Source organism: Aythya ferina (assembly GCF_964211825.1).
Source record: "Aythya ferina genome assembly, chromosome: Z".
NCBI classification, from domain to species: Eukaryota; Metazoa; Chordata; class Aves; order Anseriformes; family Anatidae; genus Aythya; species Aythya ferina.
The window spans coordinates 81,611,488-81,632,360 of record NC_140299.1 but is presented as its reverse complement, the minus strand read 5'-3'; the positions used below and the strand labels follow the sequence as shown (position 1 = coordinate 81,632,360).

The following is a 20,873-nucleotide window of genomic DNA, read 5'->3' as shown; positions in this document are numbered from 1 at the left end:
AATACTGAAAGCTAGAAGTATTTAAAGTATTTCCTGGGTGACGTTTATAATTAGCTTCTAACCAAGTAACCATATAAATTAAAGGAAGCACTCAAAATAGCTGCTCATGTAAAAGTTCTCATATACCTGTATGAGAACAACGGCTGCAGACTGCCTGTCTTGCATTGTCAAGGTCCCCGATATCTCAGTAAATTCCGTGTGATGAGAAGGTGTTATATTCCAATATATTAAGATCTCACCAAAAATTCCTGGGCCACGTGTCAGGCTGCAGGTAAGAACAGAAATGCAGATTTTATTTTCCACATTTAATAGTTAATATTCAGTCTAAAGACAGTGTATCACATTGTTGTGCATGACAGAAATGCTATTAGCACTGTGAAGATGAGTTCTAATGTGATAGCTCACTATTAAGATAGCTCACTTTACAATTCTCTCTTCAGAGAGACATTTCTGCAGTTCTGTTTTATTTCCCTATGTTGGAAGGCATCTTAAGCTGTGTATGTCCAGAGAGCACGAAAGTTTCCTGACACTTACAGCCCAAAGTTGGGGACTGAAAACTGAATGTTATTTGTTCCATTGTGTGTTTTGAGAAACAGTTGTGCGTAGCAGAAGCAAGGCAGGACTGAGAGGTAATGCCCCCAGGCAATTTGTTTCTAAGGGGTAGAATACCCACTACGCCACTAGAATACTACAGTAAGACTGTGATCTGCTGGTTCTCTAAAAAACTAAAGCCTAATCCTGTTCATGAAATCAGCTAACTAAGTCATAGCAAAAATTTGCCTGTACCTAATATGATCTATATGGCACAACTACTGCTGCACAAAGCATCCCTTTATCTTTCATGTGTCTCAGGGCAGCATGAGAAACTGGTGTTTTGCTCATATTTGAGGTTCTACCAGGATAAAGTTTCATATTCCTTTTTCAGCAGAACCACAGAAATATTCTGTGGTTTATGTTATAAAGGACCTTTAACAATCATGTAACAACCTCCTTGCCATGGACAGGGACACCTCCCAGCGGCCCAGGCTGCCCCCAGCCCCATCCAGCCTGGCCTTGGGCACTGCCATGGATGGGGCAGCCACAGCTTCTCTGGACAACTTTCAAGGTGCCTCATCACCCTTATAGTAAAGAATTTCTTCCTAATACCTAGTATTAAACTGCTCTCTTTCAGTTCAAAACCATTAACCTTTGTCCTACCACCACAGACCCTGCTAAAAAGTCTTTTTCCATCTTTCTTATAAGCCTCTTTGTGCACTGAAAGGCTGCAATAAAGTCTCTGAAGGTATGGTAGCATCTTCATTTCTTTCTCCTGTTTTCAGCTGACTGACTGTAGCAAAATAATTGCATCTTGTTTCAGCTAAAAAACAAGTTACTACTTTGGTTTTGCTAATCATCATAGCAAAATAAAAAATTGTCCAGGAACCAGCCCTGAAAAGCAAAATTAATCTTTAAATGTCATTGATTCCTTTCTTTCAATTAGAAAGAAATTCTTCTTTTTCCTTTAATTAATTAAATTTGTAAATAATTTGAAGACTAAGAATAATATTTGGGGCTCCCCAGTCATACTGAACGGACTTGATACATACACAGCATATTCTGCCCTCCTTTAAAAACACACATCCAACTTTAAAAATAGTTCTCATTTTAGAAGTGATAATGAAATGCAGCTCTCAAGAAATGCTTGCCAAATGTGGAGTCTCACAGCTTCTCAAACTGAACTGTTGTCCTTTCTTTGGAGAAATAAGTGATGTACCCACCTAATAAGGGCAGTTCCATTGTAATTTCCAGAAGGTTCTCCAATCAGAACATGTTTGGATGAATGGGCTATCCCAACAACCCCAGAAGCTCCTTCATCACCCATAATAATTATGGTTGCCTGCCCTGTGAAAAGAACACAGCTTGTACAGTAAGTAAATTAAAAAAAAAAAAAAAAAAAAAATACAACAGAGAGCTAACTTGAAAATGTTGTGAATTTTAAGGAGACTCTGTGGAATACTTGGACATTTGCAAAATTTGATAGGATAAAGCCCACAGCAACTTGACCTAACTGAAAAGTCTCCTGTTCCCTGAGCAGGGTTTTCCACCACATGACCACCCTTGATGGTCCCTTACAAATGAAACTAATCCGAGGTTCTTACAGGTCTGAAGCTGGTTTTGATTGTTGCTTCTTCTTGTTAAAAAGTCCTTTTTGCACAATGTTAACTTCTTTGTGGTTTGTTTGTTGTTATTGTTGTTTTTGTTACACCTGAACACGAAAGTCTATACCAACAATTAATTTAGAGTGAAAAATTATGACCTAAAATTCTCATTGATTTCTTCAGACAAGTAAACAACTTATGAGAAAAAGACTGACATTTCAAAACTGCTATCAACTGCACACAACATATTTAGGTACTGCAGACTAAACTAATACAAGCAGACTTACTAGAATTGTTGTACAACGTGTCTCAAAATATAACATAATTAATTAATTCTTTACCATTTACAGGGGATATTTCTGCATCACCAGCAGAGACTAGCTGTATGGTAAATGTTTCATTTCCTTCCAGGATGCCATCTTCTAGTGCACGTATAACAATCAACTTCTGGGATTCAGTCTGGATCACATAAAGATATTTAAGTTGAAACTAAACAAAATACACTATTATGAAGAAATATATATATATATATTTTCTTTAAGAAATTGTGTTAAGTATGCATATTTTTGATATATTCTGTAAACTGGCTTTTTTAAATGAGAAATCTCTGATTCAGAGATTACATTTTCTCATAGATTAATGCATAGTAAAAATTGCCTCTCAAACATTATGTTGCACCCCAGAAATGCCCTGGGTATATTCAACTGAATAGCAATTTAATTATTTTTAAATTATATATTCACGTGGAAGTTTTCATCTTAGAGGAAACTTTCTAAACATAATCTTTTCCAACAGAAAGTACATTTTCAATATAATGTATAAACTCTAGTAATGTTATTAAGATTATATGTAACAGATCACAACTAATTCCTTTCCAATCCACATTTTTGACAGGTGGCAAACATTTAGAAGAATATACAAAAAAAGTAGACACACATATAACTTTAGTAGGTCATACGTTTGTATTCTTGTAAGTATGGACATGTAAGAACTTCAGAAATAAAAACTACTTCTAAGTCTATCAGTAGAGATGGGCAAGTAAAATTTTGGCAGATACTGGTGTCTTACAAAGAAAGCTGTATTCCAGCTGGTAAAAAGTAAAAAATATCAAGTATCCCTATCTATTTAATGCTGAGTAGCCTATATATGCAGTTATAGCCTAATTATGCGCTATTTTAAAAGACATTTCTTCATTAAACATTTTTGGTAGCCTGTAAAATACAAATATTAAGATGACAACAACATCCAATACTGCAGCTCCTGCTTTAGAGCTAAATGAAACTCCTCCTTGTCCAATTTGAAAGTCACTTAAGTGACTACAGTGACATTACTTATTTTTTAAATCTGAAAATGTTGAACACTCATTTATCCTTCTTACCCCTTCAATTTTCCTTTTTGATAGTACGATAATGCAATGGAATAACTGTTCCTGTAATCATTCTTCTCATTCAGTACATTTTTGTTCCTCTTAATAGTAAAAACAATTCACATTTGAAGAGCCTGTCTTCCTGATGATTACATTTCTGCTTTAAAAGGAGGATGACAGCTTTCCTTTTCAGTCCGAAAAAATGCCGGATATTGCTAACCCCACTAGTTCAAACTGGCCCTTTGCTGCTGTTATCATACTTAGTAATTCCTACTTTTACAAACACAAAACAACTATGCAAACATGTCCAAGAAGAAGAAAATATCTGTAAATCTAAGAATATTAGATCATTTATTACAATACTGGACATACCTCATTAAAGTGAAGGGTACCGTTCAGAGGGGTCAGATCATGTCTTGCTGCTTCCTCAAGAATCCATATCACTTTAACTGCTCCCCGTCCTCCTTGACTCCGACTTACAGTGAGCAAAGCAACTGCAGCAGAGTCATCAGGTGTCTGAGGTTCCTTCACTGCCACCTGATGAATAACAAAGAGGAGGTAGCAAAGGTTCAAGTCATCAGTACTGATATAAAAAAATAAATAAATAAAAAGTATATATCTATCTATATATATAAGTGACAATACAAACTAAGGACAAGAGTAAATATCAACAGGAAGATAATAGACGTAAGGAATGTGTTGAATTCTGCTAGCAAAAATGAGTCACTCGAGTTATTTTTGTATGCCCTATGATTCAAAACAATTACAATGAGTCACAATCAGGCGCAGCACCAGCAGAATGGAGAGTAGAATCACTCACTGTCAAGCAGTAAGACGACAAACGTTTTCTAATTTTTTTTCCAAACTTTCATTTCAATAATACAGGTTATTACAAATCCATTTTAACAATCAACAGAACATGAAAAATCCTATGTGGAACACCCTGAATTATTAGCACATTGAATTAAAATTTACTCATGCAGAAGTCTAAGTCTATGCTGCTGTGCTTTCATTGTTGTTACCATTCTTCACAGCCAGATGAAGACAAGTACTAATATGCCTTCCATGAAAGAATCATCTTCCACTTCAATGAAAGCTCGCCAAGATCAGTTATGTGTTAATGACACAAACCCACCATCTTGCTTTTGCACAAAAGAGTACAATCCAAATCAAACTCACATTCTTTTCTTCAAATCCAAATACTCCAACAGGGGAGTCATTGGGTGGAATGGCAACAGTTACCAGGATATCATCCCCAAGTCTTGCACCACCAGTTACCCTTACTAGGGCAATCTTGAATATTTCAAGGAACTCAACTTCACTGTCATCTATTATTGTAATTTCTATTTCTCCTGCAGCCTAGGGAAAAACAAAAACAAACAAACAAAAAAGTTTCATTTATAAAATTCTGAGAATATTTTGAAAAAATGTGAAATGCAAAATAAATTTTATCTAATAATAGATAAAAAAACATTGGTCAGTTGTACTTACCATACTTGTATGTTTATAAGATAACAAAATTTCAGGATTGTAAACTAATCAAGTCTTGTATGTTAAAACCAGAGGACTGTTCTAGCTTGATAATCAGTAGAACATGCAGGCAGACAATATTGCACTTTAGCCACAATTCTTCTCAAAATGTATATCCTTCTACTGCTTTTCACTTGACATCAACATCTTTTACGTACAGTAAGTATTTCCAAGGGAAGCATGAAATTTAAAACTGTGTGTAGAATACAACTGAAGGAGCATATAGGCTTATTCTGAAAGTTTGTAGGGAAGACGTTATAGATTTTTAGCATAACAGGCTTTATTATTAGAAATTATGTCATCTCTTGTGAAGGTACCAAAAGACATACATCCCTACCTGGTCAATACTTACGAACATTCTGTTTATCCATGTCAAAGCACTATAGTTAAGTCAGAATAATTATTTATAACCCTAAGGCCATATGATGTTTTCAATGAATGGATGCAAATTCTACCGGAGGAAAATGTGAGAAAATCTCAACTTTCTAACCCAAAGACAATTCAATTTTTAGCAAGTGCATACCTGCCCATCTGCAAATGTAAGGTTTCCAGATGATGGTGTGAAGTCTTCAATGCTAGCAGTTAAATGAATGGCTTCCCAATACAGAGTTGATGTCCCAAACTTCCCAGCCTGTCGAACAACTGGAAGTTTCAATATATTCTGTGGTGGCGGTACCTCATAACCAGCAACAGTTCCAGTTATATCCTGTAAAATCAACAAGAAACTGCTGAGTGTCACAGCTTTTATTATGTTTTATTTATTTATTTGCAGGTAAGAATAAACGAATAGATATATAATTGCCTGTAAATTGGTCTGATTTTAGCATTGACACTGCATAGCAAAAGTATGGGTTAGATGACCTTCTGAAATTCCTTTCAGAATATTCTATGACTTCGATTTTAGCACTTCCACCTCCCTTATGAATTTCATACATTTAACTGTGAAGAAATTTTCAAGCATGAACTGTTTGTCTAGTATCTGGTTTTTTTGTTCCTGCTCCGGCAGGGGTATTGTCCCCTTTTCAAGATCCCTTCCAATCCCTAACATTCTTTGATTCTGTGATTTATCCAGAACAATTTAGTGTCATAAACCCTATTAGAACATTATAGAAAGTAGTCTGAAACTAAGGGCTCTCCTGCTGGAATGCAACTTAAAATATTGTTCATTCGGATTTCCTTACCTTTGTAACATTGAAACTAAATATTCCTCTTGCATCATCATTTTCTTCAATTGTTATTTCAGCTATTTCTAACCCAAGCCTCTTCACACTTGGCTGACCTCCAGTGCGAGAATCGACCAGCTGCACATCAGTAATATTGATTATAAATCCTTCCTGTAACTCTGGAACATTGTCCTGGAAAAAAATAATTTTAACTGTCACATTTTTTCTATAAAGCACTACAATAAAAATAGAAAGTTATAAGGTTTATAAAGTTATAATACATGCAGAAAGATGATCACTTGTAGGTTGCTTACTTGTAGGTTGCTTTTACTGTTCAAAAATTCCCAGTACTTGGGATTAGATAAGCACTTGTTTGCTACACATCATGTGAAAGATAGAGGTTATAACTCAGCCTTTGCTGAATTTTAGAAACTGAAGCTGGTAGTCAGATTCCATATCTGTTACAATGGTAGGAAATACTGCTGGCTGCTACTTCTTTCTCCTATCTGTAAGAAAGCTGGCCAGATTTCAGAGACTAAGACAGAACTTGAAAAGTAATACCTTCATTCTTAATATATTTAAAGAATTTATATATTTTTAGTGAAAAATTAATATGTCTCAAACTTCAGAACAAATCTGTTAAGAAGCATTCAAAGTAAAATATATCCTCTGAAAAAACTGCAACAAGTTGCAAAACCAGCAGGTACCTAAGATATTTACAGTTGTCTCCTCTTTCATTAATATATATTCATTTGGAGATTACAGCAAAGCAAACTATTTGGTTCTTCCCCAGTAGCGAGTACATGAATTCTTTTGAAATAAATGACTGCAATTCATACTAATTTCCAAATATCTGATGATGCAAGAATCCTTCCTTATCCTCCCCTAGAATACTAAATAATTCTTTTTAAATAGTGATAATATCTTTTTTTAAAAGACATCATAGGCTGAAGTTGTTGTTAGACTACTCACAGGCAAAATAGTGATCATGACAGAAGTTATTGTTGCATTCTCTTCCACAATGATTGTCTTCTTTTCTATTACATAATCCTCATTCTCTGTTGCTTGGTTGGAGAGGGGAAGCTCAGTGTTAGGCTTGGCACTCAGCTGAACTGCAATCTCTCCAACAAATCCTTGTTCACGAACAATTTGTAAAGTAACAGTAGTTGAATTCACTTCTCCTATTAAAAGGAGGGGGAAAAAATCAAGATGTGATTGTTGTAACTCTTGCCCTGTTTGATTTCCAGCTTGCCTAATTGTACTGGATCTGATTACGAGAATCCACTTCAGCTCTGCTTAGCAATACAACCATACTTGGATAACTCATTGACCCAGGCAAATGAACACATACAAGTGGCATGAGTAAGGACACAGTATGTAAGTTGGGAAAGTATTTTAAGACAGGATCTAGAGGAATAAGAATATACTAAGTATTTACAGTTTGACATGCTTGCTACACAAACTTTTATTTCAACATTACTATTTATATTCATTTTCCCTTCAGAACTCCCATCTCATTATTTTCTCTGGACTTTACATGCCTAGGATATCACTACTAATCCTAGACAAAAAAAAAAAAAAAAAAAAAAAAAAAGCACTGTAGCTAATCATACAGCTAGCTATAAATTTTAGAGACAGCTGTTGTACTTCTTTCTAATGCTGGAATAAAATGAGATGAACTTATATCACTAAAGTTCAGGTCACTTTGGGACCTTTTTACCCTTTAGGAAAGAAGATTTACTTTATTTATTTATTTTTAAATGAACAACCAAACATCACATTTAGATGAAAGTGCTGGGTTTTTGACTGGGAAAATTTTAAGAGATAAAATTACAACAGACTTTGTTCTTCAAATCAGTTTCATCAAAGTAATCACTTGTATTATTTAGATACTACTTCAGAGTTAGCACCTTTTCTGTATGTAATTAAACCCACTACATTTAAAGATGAGAGAAGACGCTATGCAAAAAATAAAACCTAAGATCATGCCTTAAATCCTAACTTTAAGGATAAATATTTATTGGGGGTGGGGGGACAGGGGTGGATAAACCCAAGGAACCAAGAATATCCCTTCACAATACCTTCAGGTGCAAAAATAAATAAATAAATAAAACATCACTAATTGGCTTTAAAATAGAATTGGCAAGGAGGTTTTAGCTGTCCTTTTATTCTGACTGAAAATGCACTTTCCATAGATTTTATTTTTTTTCTATGTACAGGATATTAAATTGCCAGCACATTTCAATTGGGCTTTTGAAGTATTAATAGCTTATCTTCTCTCTTCTCCCAGCCAGCTGCTGGAAAACCACCAGGCTGGAGGCAATGCCAGAGCAATCAGCTGCCTGCACCCCTGGCTCAGCAGGGGGGGCAGAAGCTGGAGCACCACTGCAATTCTCCTCCTGGCAAAATGCCTGGCAGAGCCTTTAAAATTTCACTTGGTGCCTGGAAGAAAAGCTGACATCATCCAACCAAATGAGGAGCTGGCAAGCAGAAAAAGTCCAATTCAGTTTTCTTGAAATATAATGCACTCTTGTTATGCTTTCCTTTTTTCCCTGTCCCACAGAACAAAATGTTTCCAATTTTTTATCCAATTCATGAGCAAAGTGTATTTATGCATATTATTTTAAACAGATTATTAAGCTAATCAAATGAGCAAACTTGGCTAAGTGGAAGGATTTTATGAGCTAGTGAAATACAATACAAGATGACAAGATTTTAATAAGTTAGCCCCTACAAAATGGTTAGATAATGTTCATATGGGAATTTGACATAGAAATACATCATGAAATGGCATAATTATGTAGTTTTAAGGTATTTCTACTAAATCTAAAATCTAAATCTAAAACTAAATCTAAATCTGTTTAAGGCAATCGCATAAATCAATGCTATAACTTCAGTGACAGAAACCTTAAAAATCACACATTTTTTCCTTACAATCAAGTAACAGAATTACCTTCTGGCTCTGTGACTTTAACAAAGAGAGAGTCTGTATGCCAGCCAATCACTCCATATGGAAAATCGCTAGGCAAAATGGTAAGCACTGCTCTTGCCCTTTTGGGATCAATGATAGCTCCTTTTGCGGCATCCTGAACACCCACAGTGGTAACATGAGTGAGGGTGATATCCACGGTCTCTGAAAGCTCTGCAACACTGTCTGCAAGAATTGTCAAGGTGATTGTGGACAGGGCCTGGCCTTCTGAAAATGTAATCTGAGGTTGTAGAGGGAGAAAAAAAAAAAAAAAAGACAAACTTCTCAGTGCTGTCATACCAATGAGTTTATTCATTTTAACTCTATCAACAAAAAGAAAAACAAAATATGAATAAAGCATGCAAAAAGAAATATGAGATAAGAGACAGGCAATATGAAGAGTCACTTTGAGAAAATGGCTATGTGGTTAAATACTTTGAAACAAAGATCAGAAAGCAAAAAATGAATTCTCATTCAGAATCATAACAATCAAAGAGACCAAGCACCCATCTGAGCATAAGTTTGGTGTAATCAAGCTAACTACAAGTATCATCATTACAAACAGGCATTCAACTCTAGACATCTTTCTTACAGCTGCACTCCAAGTTTAGGAAAAACTGCTCAGTCATTTGAAAATATTTATATATCCTCATTTTTACAGAAACGTAAAATGGTTGAGGTTGGAAAGGACGTCTGGAGATGAACTAGTCCAACCTTCCCTGCTGAGAACAGGTTCATCTAGAGCAGGTTGCTCAGGGCCATGTCCAGACTGCCTTTGAGTATCTCCAACGATGGAGACTTGGAAAGGACTCATGAGGATCATCAAATCCAACTCCTCACACCACAGTTCTTATGTTTAAATGGCATCTCCTGTATCATGCCCATCGCAGGCACAAGACACAACTGAGATGTATCTCTCCATCTTCTGTACTCCCCTCCCAGGTATTTATACACTGTGATAAGATGCTCCCTAGGCCTCTCCCCATATGTCAGATACTTGAATCCCTTAACCACATTGAGGACCATTCCTAGGACTCTCTTCAGTAAGTCCATGTTTTCCTTGTGCTGGAGAACCCAGAGCAGTACACAGCAGTACAGATGTGTCTCACCAGCACTGAACAGAGGGGCAGGATCACCTCCTTTGATCTGCTGGCCATGCTCTGCTCAAAGCAAACCAGTATGCTTTCTTTGCTGCAACCACACATTGCTGGCTCATATTTAACTTGTCTTTCATTATATGCCTTTCAAATTATTCAACAACACTTGTATTCACTGAGGTTTCTTGCATAATTAAATTTAATACTTTCTCAAACATTACAAAAATGGGAAGAAGCATTAAACTGCTTCTTCAATTTAGCATTATTTCTTCTATAACATGCTGGATATGGCTGGGATGGGGTCAGCTTTCCTCACAGCCCATACAAGTGCTGGGCTTTGCGTCTGTGGCCAGGAGAAGTCTGTCTCTCCAGCTAATCACCCCAAATCCCCACAGGCTGGTGGAGGGCAGGAGGTTGGGTGTATTGGGTTTACACGGTAAGGTTTTGGTAGCAGAGGGGCTGGAGGGGTGGCCTCTGTGAGCAGAGCCCAGCAGCTGCCCCATGTCAGAGAGGAGCCAGCTCCAGCTGCTCCAAAAGGGACCCACCGCTGTCCAGAGCTGGGCCATGAGTGACACTACCTGGGCTCTGGGAGAGCAGATTGAAGAAAGGGGAAAAAAAAAAACAAAAAAACAAAAAAAAACAAAAAAAACAAACAAAACAAAACAAAAAAAAAAACTGCTGTGCTACAGCAGCTGGGAGAAGAAATGTGAGAGGAACTTTACTTATTAAACTACAGTTATCTCAATGCACAAACTTTTCCGTCTTTTTTCTATGTCTGTCCTGCTGAGAAGGGGGGAGTAAGAGAGCAACGGAGTGGAGGTCTGGCAGCCAGCCAAGGTCAAACCACAACATATAATTACATCAAAAGTATGATGAATGCATAATATGTATGAGGAATGTCCATCTTATATTCTTTTTATGTTTCAGTTCAAAGGGCCAGTCACTTGGTTAGGTCTCTCTCAAAAACACTGATGTATTTACAAACACTTATGCTATTCCTATTCTGAGCTTTCAATTGAATGACTGAACTGTACTTTCAGTTCTGTCTCTTTCTACCTGCAAAAGTCTAGAGGAAAATCATGCAGCATCCTCTTTAGATTCAATTTAATCTAGAATGCTCAAGCACTATTTAAATTATTATTATTATTTTGCATTCTTGACTTACCCTGTGTTGATTTTTCTCTAATTATTTTTGCTGTACTTCAGATGCCACAATTCAATATTTCCAGATGCAAAGGTTATTTCTACGATCTTTTAGCCCTCTTCCCACAGCTGTGGCTTGTGCTATTCCTCTGCAACCTCAGGGCTCACAGGGCCTTGTGTCTATACAGACGGCCACTAGATGGAGTCACTTGACTTAAAGAACGCGGCCACAAGGCGTATCAAGAGTTTAAGCTATTCGGAAACACTGGATTTTAATACGGTTAGAAATCTAAACTGTCTCAGAAATAAGCAAAACTGGGACTTGTGATATTCCCCTAGGTCACTGAAACTCTCGAGTGTATTGTTATCATCAGGAAGAAAAGCAAATAATTCCTTGATTCCCATCTATGCAAATGACTTGACACTGTAGCTGGATCGCACAGCAGGAAGAATGGAAGATAGGAACAGGATACTACAGATACACATGTCTACTGCCCGGACAGAATTGCAGTATCTGGTTATAGAAGAGCAGGAGTGATGCTGTGGTATTATGTGCCAGCCAAAAGTAAGAACTGTCAACATCACGGACAAGGACTGGGAAGCATAAATTAACAGACCAGGACAATCTAATGTGTGCTATCCTTGTTTAGGACCTGCACCTACCATCTGAGGCAATGTAGTCAGTGATCCTCTAGTACAGATTTTATTACATACCATTCCAGAAGCTGGGAATACATCACTCGTGCTCCCATTGGCTATCCACTCTACTGTAACTCTTCCGTATGTTCCTATTAAGCGTTCAATATTTAAAGTGATTAAGCTGTCCTGTTCCATTTCTTCAACTTGCTTAAATAAAGAACTCTGAAAAACATGAAGTAGCAGAACCTTAAGATTATTTTCTTTTAAATAAAAGTTTATTTAGGGATCTTGGTATCCAAAGTAGGCCAGCAGTATCAGGCATCAATGAACTGGTATACTATTAAGTAGCCAAGTACATGTTCATTGATTAAATGAAGATGACCTAATGAGGTACTCAATACTCCCAGGTTTCATGCATGTTAGAATTTAAAATGTCAAGCCTCTTTAACTTAAAGAAAAAAAAAAAAAAAAAAGTCCTAATCTATTTTTTGAGTATAGTATTTTAAGTCCAAAATGTATGAAGCAGGCAACAAATAACTGGAACTTCAAAAGAGATGTATATTTACTGCTGTTATTTTTCTGTTATTCATCCATCTCACACTAGCCCAGATGCAAGTTTCATTTCAGTGATGACTCTTCTGTTTCATACCTTCAGTATGCATTTACCATATCACTCTCTGGATGTCTTCTACCGTGTTTGCTGATTTAAGAATTAACCACTCCAGATGCAACTTTCAGTCTGACATTTTTTCAAAATAAATCAGTTTGTTCTGAGAGATTGGCTCACCTCATGACATAAACCAATTAGCATACTTTTTGGAAGGAAAAGTATCTTCTGGTTTGTTTACTGACTTCCCTTGATTAAAAAAACAGTAGCATCTATACCATGCTATAAAATATGACATCTGAAAACTGAATTTTTAGTTTGTTGCCAAACTAAGTCAGCAAACTAATATGTTATTGTAAATATAAGGGGATTATAAAAATCTCATAATAGGGACAGACTGTGGAACTTATTTTCTATCATTTTGTGGCCTTTATAATCACATAGCAATGCTAAGTAGATACTAAAAAGTTTCTGACACATTACTAGAAGACTTTAGAAAAACCATCCTATCACATTCTCCATTTTATTGTTTGTTTGTTTCCCATTATTCAAAAATTATATAAATATATATGAATGATTTACCTTATAATTTTTACCTGAGCAAATGCAATGATTCCATATGCATTGTCATTGGAAGGAATAATTATGTTAACAAAACCATGAGCACCAATCTCTGCACCTCCCTTAGGGTTTTTCAGCCACACCGTGAAACGTTCTTCCTCCTCTGGGATAGTATCATCAAGGATATTGACAGCTATCACAAATTCCATGTCCCCAGGCTCAAATATCAATTCACCTGAACTAGCATAAAAACACAAATATCAAATAATTATAAATTTAGGATAGATCTTTAATGATTTTTGAGCATTTTTTCCCGTGCAGTTATTGCTTATTTTATTCAGGCAGTAATTTAGGTTGAAATTTTCTTTACCAAAATAATGATAGATCATAAAATAACTGGAATTAATTATGAAAGCAATTTCATTTGTCCTAAATACAAGATTGTTAAAAATTAAGTCATGACTGCAAGTTCTCTCTTGCCTCATATTTTAAAAACCAATTGTAGGCTGTTCCACTGCAGCTTATCTTAAACTGTGAATAAAATCTCTTTAGCACTAATGAAGTAGGTCACCATGTAGAAGAAACAACAGTCTCCACTATCACAAATGAGTATCACAGTAAACGAAACTCAAGGTGTCTCAGACAAGTTATACAAACAAAAAAACCTACCTTGGTATAAAATCAGACTGGTTGGAAATAGTGGTCAGTTCATAAATCTGTGAGCTGGAGTTGGCAGACAAAGCAATCAAGCTCTTGCTGATGTTCAGAGACCTTGCAGTAACTGAAGTGATATGATCTGCATATGGGCCTTCCAGCATTACAGAGAACTGGTTCGCTTCAGAGTTCCAAGCATACAGCGTTGTTATATCCTTACCAGCTAGGAGGACATGGACTACATGGAGCAAAGAGGCAGAAAATAATTGTTTAGTGATATATTTAAAAGTTACTGTTTTAATGCCAGAAGTGCTCTTTGCAGAACACTGATTAAACTGACTTTTAAGATCTGATAAATACATAAAAAAAAATAAGGACATGCATTATATGCTAGGATTTGAACAAAAATTTTCATTTAAGTCTTACCTAAACCTGAAGGAGGCATGAAGACATGGATATTTCTTACATCATGGACTGGAAGAGACTGGAAGTGTCTAAAAGTTGACTGCCCTGTCTCCCAGACAAAAATTTCAGAAGAATTTCCAGATTCTACCAAGGAACAAAATGACAAAGCTCACATTATTTTGCTGCCTTTTAGTTAAATCACACACTGGTGGCCATTCAAAAGCCAGTGTCTGGCAGCTTTAATTATGAAGTGAAACTGATTGTATTATTTGCCTTATTATTTGGTGCATAACTTTGATGCAAGAACATTAAGACTGACTTTAGACAACATCTAATTGCAAAGAAACCCGTGGACTGCAACAAAAACTTTTTAGTAGCCATAGAGAAAAAATGACATCTAAAATATCAAACTTGTAATAAAATACATGTGTACTTTGCTGACTAGTGATCTGTGTGTGGCACAAAGCTCAGAAAAGCTTAGAAAGAGTGTGATAAGCAGGTAGATTAAATAGAGTTATTATTTCCCATTGTTACTAGGAAAGCATTTTGTTTGTTTTGTAAGTATTTGAGAACAAGCACAAGGCTTTTATTTTCTGAGAGAAAAAGTAGAGATTACTTTCATAAAATACTAGGGTTAAATGCTTATTGACTACTGTCCCTCCCCCCCGAACCCCCTAATCAAGTGATTCCAATAGCTTTCTAAACTCCTTTACCACAAAGAGCTTTGCTATCAAACAAGCCATTGTATACTCAGAAAACTCATTCTTTGTTTTCTGCTAAATACCTTTTGCAATAATTACAAAGATATCAGATCCAGAAATCCAGGAGTCCATATGTTTTATTTCCTTTGCTGGTACTTGATGAAGCTTCCTAAACTCATTGTTCAACCACTGATACAAGAGCATGTTTTGGCTGGTATTTGACAAAGAAACTAACAGGTACATAAAGCCTCCTCTAGGAAACAGGGCTATGTCCACAACTCCATTAAGTGGAAGCTGGTGATGCAGCACAAATATGTCTTTATTCCACTGGAAAACCTGTGGAAATACAAAAATCTTTTCTTTATATTTTAATTTCTTTATCTATTAATAATTGGCACCGAGAGAACTGAAACTAAATGACATGTCAAAAAAATGGGAAGATTTATGGTCTTTTTGGATTTGGGAAGATTTATGTACTGAATTCCTGTATTCTTAGGTGGACTGTACTTTAAAGTAGAAGCCCACTGGTAAGTACAGGGTAATTAACCCTACTGCAAGAAGCTGTGCCTGCTCTTCAGAGGAACAGGTTTATGTTCAGAAGCTATGTCTTTGTTTACATGCTACATTTCAAAACTGAAATAACACTAGCAATAAAAACAAACCAGATGTAAATTATACACTCAGGTAGAGAGTATTTGTACATCCAAACAAGTCTGGAATTTTAACTGTTATAAATTTCCAATAGAAACAAAAATAATTGAAATTATTTTTAATTAATTAAAAAAAAAACAGAAATACATGCTTATAGATTTACTTCCTTTCATTATCCTTTCAGAACTAAGCAAACTACCCAGATTAAAGCCAGAGAAGACTGAAGAATATTCAAACCTGGATGGAACTGGAACTGTCTGTGTGACTCACAATAATCAAATAGTCTTCTTCCTCCACTGCAAAATGTTTCACATGTCTGGTATCCAGAACAGACAGACTCTGTATCTATGAGGGAAATATGAGGGTGACTATGTTGATCTACATATGTATATAAACAAATACATTTTATATTACATTGTATATAGAGAGACAAAGTACGCATAGAATGTTAAGAATTCCAAAATTATAAAAAAATATACATGAAAAAACTATACATTAAATACTTTTTAAAACTTCAAATATACATATCTATAAAAACAGCTGATGTACAGAATTAACATAACTTATCATACATTTTCCAGAAAATGTTCTATGACTTGAGACTTCTATAGCTTGAGAATTTCTTCCCCCACTTCCCAGGCAATTCTCCCTGTACCCTCAAATGCAAATATGTAAAAAATATAAACAATGTAAACAACTATGACAAACTTACATCACTGAAGTAATGTAGTATTTTAGGACACAACTAACTCTTGTCACACAGAGTGCTTTCTTCTAAAACATGGCCAGACTGGAGGACCTCCTTTGGTCCTTGCCAACCCATACAATTTTAAGATTTTAAAATTAAAATAGATTTACCCACAACAATCTGTGTCCAGGCATGAATGCATACACACTGTTGTTAGAAGCTCCCTGCGTGGCTCCTCCATGAGTAACCACAAGGTAGGAAGAGCCTCCAATTTGGAAAGACACACAACTTGTAGGATTCCACATACTGAAATTCTGTGAGAAGATTAAAAAAAAGTAAGATTGTGACTTAAATTCATTATTTAGTAGCATGTCTGGTGTTCAAAAACTAACATTTACCTCAACAGGAACAAATACTCCTTTCCACTGGTAGACAGTAGAAAACAAAGCTGGAGGCATACGCAACAGAACACCGTACAGGATTTCTCCTGAGGTAAAGAAACACCAACCAGATGCTGATTCTTCCACAAAACTTTGCAAGACAGATAGGACACTGATACCACCCCCTGCAATATAGTTAAAATAAATAAATAAATAAATAAATTACTATTATATTACTCTTGAGATCTTTTCCAACTCCGTTCCCATTATTTACCTGCCAAAACCAGACCTAGTATCAGAAATGTTGAAGTTGTGTATTTGGTATAAGTGTATATAAATACATAGAAATGTTACAATACTAAGGATATAATGAGAGTTAAACAGTAAATGTATTATTTTTCATTCATTGCAACTGCACATGGAAGATGCATAGGCAATTTGAGTCTGAGTCTTAATAATTTATCTTGGAATTTAGCTAACAAGAAAATTAGCTAGATAGCAAATTGTAAAAAAAAAAAAATTAAAAAAAAAAAAAGACACAGAAATAAGAAATTACAAAATGTTCATGTTTTGTTCCCTAGTTACAACATGTTCATGTTTTTACTCCAAGACGGTCTCTGAGCACCATCTCATCAGAACTAAACTCCAGAAGCTAAACTCTTGCATGTCACATATCATTTATAATGTGTTAGAAAGATCCTGAGTTACAAGTAGTACAGAACAAATATTATTACACACAAACACACACACAAAAATAAATAAATAAAAAGCTAATGACAATAATGTTCATATTGGTCAAACTCTTGCAGAAGTGGCTGGTGATTCTTAAATAGCTAAAGTATTCTATCTACTAAATCTTACATAGGAAAATACTAAATGAATTGTGTCTGAATACTTGAATTTACATTCCCAAGCTACATCTCCTGTATGCTTGGCTACTCTCTTACTATCTCCACTTCTACAAAAGCAGTGAACATTCTCTGTAAGGTGAACGTACTGATGCCAAATGCAGTATCTGATGATGTCTCCCACTCAACACTCACAGACACGTTAAGCCCATTACTCCGTGAAACTTTCAAATAAGCTGTAGTGTTGGCTTCTTCAATTATGATGAAATTTGTCCTAAATGTGAGAATCATAAAAATAAGGAAAAAAAAATATTTTATTGTATATTCATTGCTGTAATAGAAATAAGATTTTTACTATACAATTCCAGATGCAGAATATACAACAGAAATAAAAATAAAATATCAATTATGTGTTTCAGTATCTGATGGACTGGTAGCTACATTAATTAGGGTTTCCTAATGATCCTTGCCACAATCATGCAAAATCATAGGCAATTCAACAAAATCTTTAACCAGACTGAAATTTAAGTATATTAAATTTAAGTAATAAATGTTTAGATAATATTAATGTTAATAATTAAAATAAAATATTAATTATAAATATTAAAGTATTAATAAAATAGCACACATATGCTTTCTATTTAAATATTTTTTTTAATCGATATGGTTTCAGCTGAATGTTTTTTTTTAAATGGCACTCCATATGTGTCACTTGCTTCTGAAAAACAGCCTTCAGTGAAAGTATATTTTGTACAGGTTTAAAAATGAAAGTAAATTATAAAACGTATGACTTCCTGGAGACTGATATGAGGTTTGGAGCTTTTAACATGGAATACTATCAGTGGAATATGTAGGCATTCGTGAAGTATTGGTTTATAAAGAAAAATAGTAATATATAAATAAATTGAAATTTTGGATTATGAATAGTCCTTTTTATGCATTTTTCTACTCTTTTGTTTAGCAGTAATAGTATTTCACAATACCTTTCAAAATTACAGATTTACAAATTGAGTTGCTGAATTTCTTTAATGGGATTCATCAAATACAAAATTGCAGAGAAATGTTATCTCTTTGGAGTATGAGCAACTATCTCCTTTTTACTGATCAGTGTACAGTACCTGTTTCCAACTGTATAGATGCTGAAAAGCCCTAGTGGAGCCTGGTTTTGTAACACTGTAATCATAGTTTGCACTCTCGTGCCTAGTCTGGCTCCTCCAGTTGGATTGAACAGGGTGACAATGAAGTGCTCATCCATTTCTGGTTCTTCATCTAGTACCGCAGAAATATGCAGCGTCTGATAACAAAACAAGCATACAATGTTACAGAGACATGATAACAGATGATGACACAGCTCTATCAGAATGTGCTACCTTTTATTTTTTTTTTTTTTATTTCACTCTAAGGCTTTGGATAACATAGCAGGAGAAGAGCAGCGTATGAAACTGGATAGGACAGAAGTGAGGCAAGCTCAGACTGAGTTCAGACTAAAAGGTCTTCAGGTTCTAAAGCCATCCTTCCAGTGGCCTCTATTGGTGCAACATTAAGACGAGCATATTCACTTTTTTTTGTTGCTGTTGTTCTTTTCTTCCTTTTCTCACCTTATTATCCTGAAGTTTTTGATCCTAATTTCATACTTTCGTTTCCTATTTATTCCATACATTTCTGGTAGTTTATAGTCACAACACAACTATAAGTGTAATCAGTTAAGTTGGTTTTAATTTATTTTAGTTGGCAACTAAGCTATCTTCAGGGAAACAGGGTAATCTCACTACTGGTGCTGTCAAGAAAAGGAAAAAAAAAAAAAAAAAAAAAAAGCAAGAATCACTAGAGATTTGAAATGCTCTTTTCTTTCCATGCTTCTTTCCCCCTCCTACACCACTGTGGACAAAGATCAAGTCTTCTCAAGGCAACTTCAAACTAGCAAAGAGCAATCTAGAGAAAGCTAAGTGCTTCACTTTCATTTGGGGCGCACTGTCATCCTTCACACTACCCAAACAAGCAAAAAATTTCAGAGGTAAACATAGCATTGCTGTACAGAATAAAAAGTTAATGATGATGCATTTGGAAATAATACAAAATTTACAATGTTTTATATTTCTGTTCATTTCCACAATAAACCATATTTACCAACTATATTAAGAAGGCTCCAACTTCATGTAGATCTGCTGCATTGTGATTCCAAATGCATTTAAAGGCCAGAAATTGAAAACCAGTGTTTCCAAGTTTGTTTGTCTCAGTTTCTATCCTATTGCCTGTAATATGCTAACACTAGCTTGACCAGCTTTACTGGCAAAAATAAATAAATCAAATTGTGATTGAACCTTAGAAGAGTCAGGATTCACAAGCTACTTCATTTTCTAGCTGACATTCTTTTGAGGACAGTATAGAGGCAGTGAGCTTAATACTTAAGTTATTTTCCAATTCTAAGACAGACAACTGTTCTACTTTTTGTATTTGTTGCAGTACATTCCATTTAGTTCAGACTAACTGAAATGTTAAATTACAGAATGGGGTTTTTACTTTGATCTTAACTATTAGGCTTGTAAATTATCACTTTAATTTAAAGTAAGTTTACATTTCTGCTATATAAAAAGAACTGTTCCAAAGCACACGTGAATGTTATCTACACAGTGCATTGTTTTCAATTTACCTCAACCCTTACAAAGTGAGAAACACCTAAAGATGAGCCCATTTAATTTTCACACACTCACACATCAGATAATAACAGGAAATCAGTCACAGCTCATGACTCAATTCACTTTATGAATGAAAAAAGAAGGAAAAATAAACAAGATAAAGCACAGACATTTCTGAAATCTCCAATATTTCCAAAAAAAAGCCTCCTACACTTCTCTGGTAATAACTAGTATATTACCTTGAACCTGACTCCCTCTTCGAGCACAATATATCCTTGAGAAGGGGTCAAATCCATTGTTGCCTCTGAAGAATTAATCTCACTTACAAGATACTGAACAGTCACAGTGCCAAATATTCCCTGAGGTGGTTCTCTGATAATATTCAATACTGCTACACTTTCCATCAAATGGATAGACGTTTGCTCTCTCAGGAAGAAGTGATCACTGTTATTGAATGACAAAACTCCATGGCCATCATCATTGGCAAGTATAGTAATTGTAGCTTTTGAAAAAGAAATAATGAAAATATTCTTTGGTTAACACAGTAAAATATAAATATACCTATATAGTAACATAATACATAACATAAACACAAATACATTCTTCCTTTAGTGTGTATATAATGCTTATGTGTCCATGACATTACCTGAAGAGAATGGGAAGGCATTTCACTTTAACTAGGAAGATTTCTAGACAGG

At 35.2% G+C, this 20,873-nt stretch overlaps 1 protein-coding gene across 1 annotated transcript in view; it reads right to left on the bottom strand.

Annotated features, from left to right (window-relative positions):
* ADGRV1 (adhesion G protein-coupled receptor V1) overlaps positions 1 to 20,873 on the bottom strand; it is a 298,863-nt gene that overhangs the window by 182,434 nt on the left and 95,556 nt on the right. The window contains exons 50-69 of the mRNA XM_084504535.1: positions 20,415 to 20,677; positions 18,658 to 18,833; positions 17,689 to 17,813; positions 16,710 to 16,876; positions 16,482 to 16,625; positions 15,861 to 15,968; positions 15,056 to 15,308; positions 14,293 to 14,415; positions 13,882 to 14,104; positions 13,248 to 13,452; positions 12,120 to 12,266; positions 9,151 to 9,406; positions 7,170 to 7,378; positions 6,216 to 6,389; positions 5,558 to 5,740; positions 4,684 to 4,863; positions 3,877 to 4,041; positions 2,480 to 2,597; positions 1,758 to 1,881; positions 127 to 265 (exon numbers count right to left, since the gene is read on the bottom strand). Of these exons, the coding sequence (XP_084360661.1) occupies positions 127 to 265; positions 1,758 to 1,881; positions 2,480 to 2,597; positions 3,877 to 4,041; positions 4,684 to 4,863; positions 5,558 to 5,740; positions 6,216 to 6,389; positions 7,170 to 7,378; positions 9,151 to 9,406; positions 12,120 to 12,266; positions 13,248 to 13,452; positions 13,882 to 14,104; positions 14,293 to 14,415; positions 15,056 to 15,308; positions 15,861 to 15,968; positions 16,482 to 16,625; positions 16,710 to 16,876; positions 17,689 to 17,813; positions 18,658 to 18,833; positions 20,415 to 20,677 (3,482 nt within the window). The remainder of the gene's footprint in view (positions 1 to 126; positions 266 to 1,757; positions 1,882 to 2,479; positions 2,598 to 3,876; positions 4,042 to 4,683; positions 4,864 to 5,557; positions 5,741 to 6,215; positions 6,390 to 7,169; positions 7,379 to 9,150; positions 9,407 to 12,119; positions 12,267 to 13,247; positions 13,453 to 13,881; positions 14,105 to 14,292; positions 14,416 to 15,055; positions 15,309 to 15,860; positions 15,969 to 16,481; positions 16,626 to 16,709; positions 16,877 to 17,688; positions 17,814 to 18,657; positions 18,834 to 20,414; positions 20,678 to 20,873) is intronic.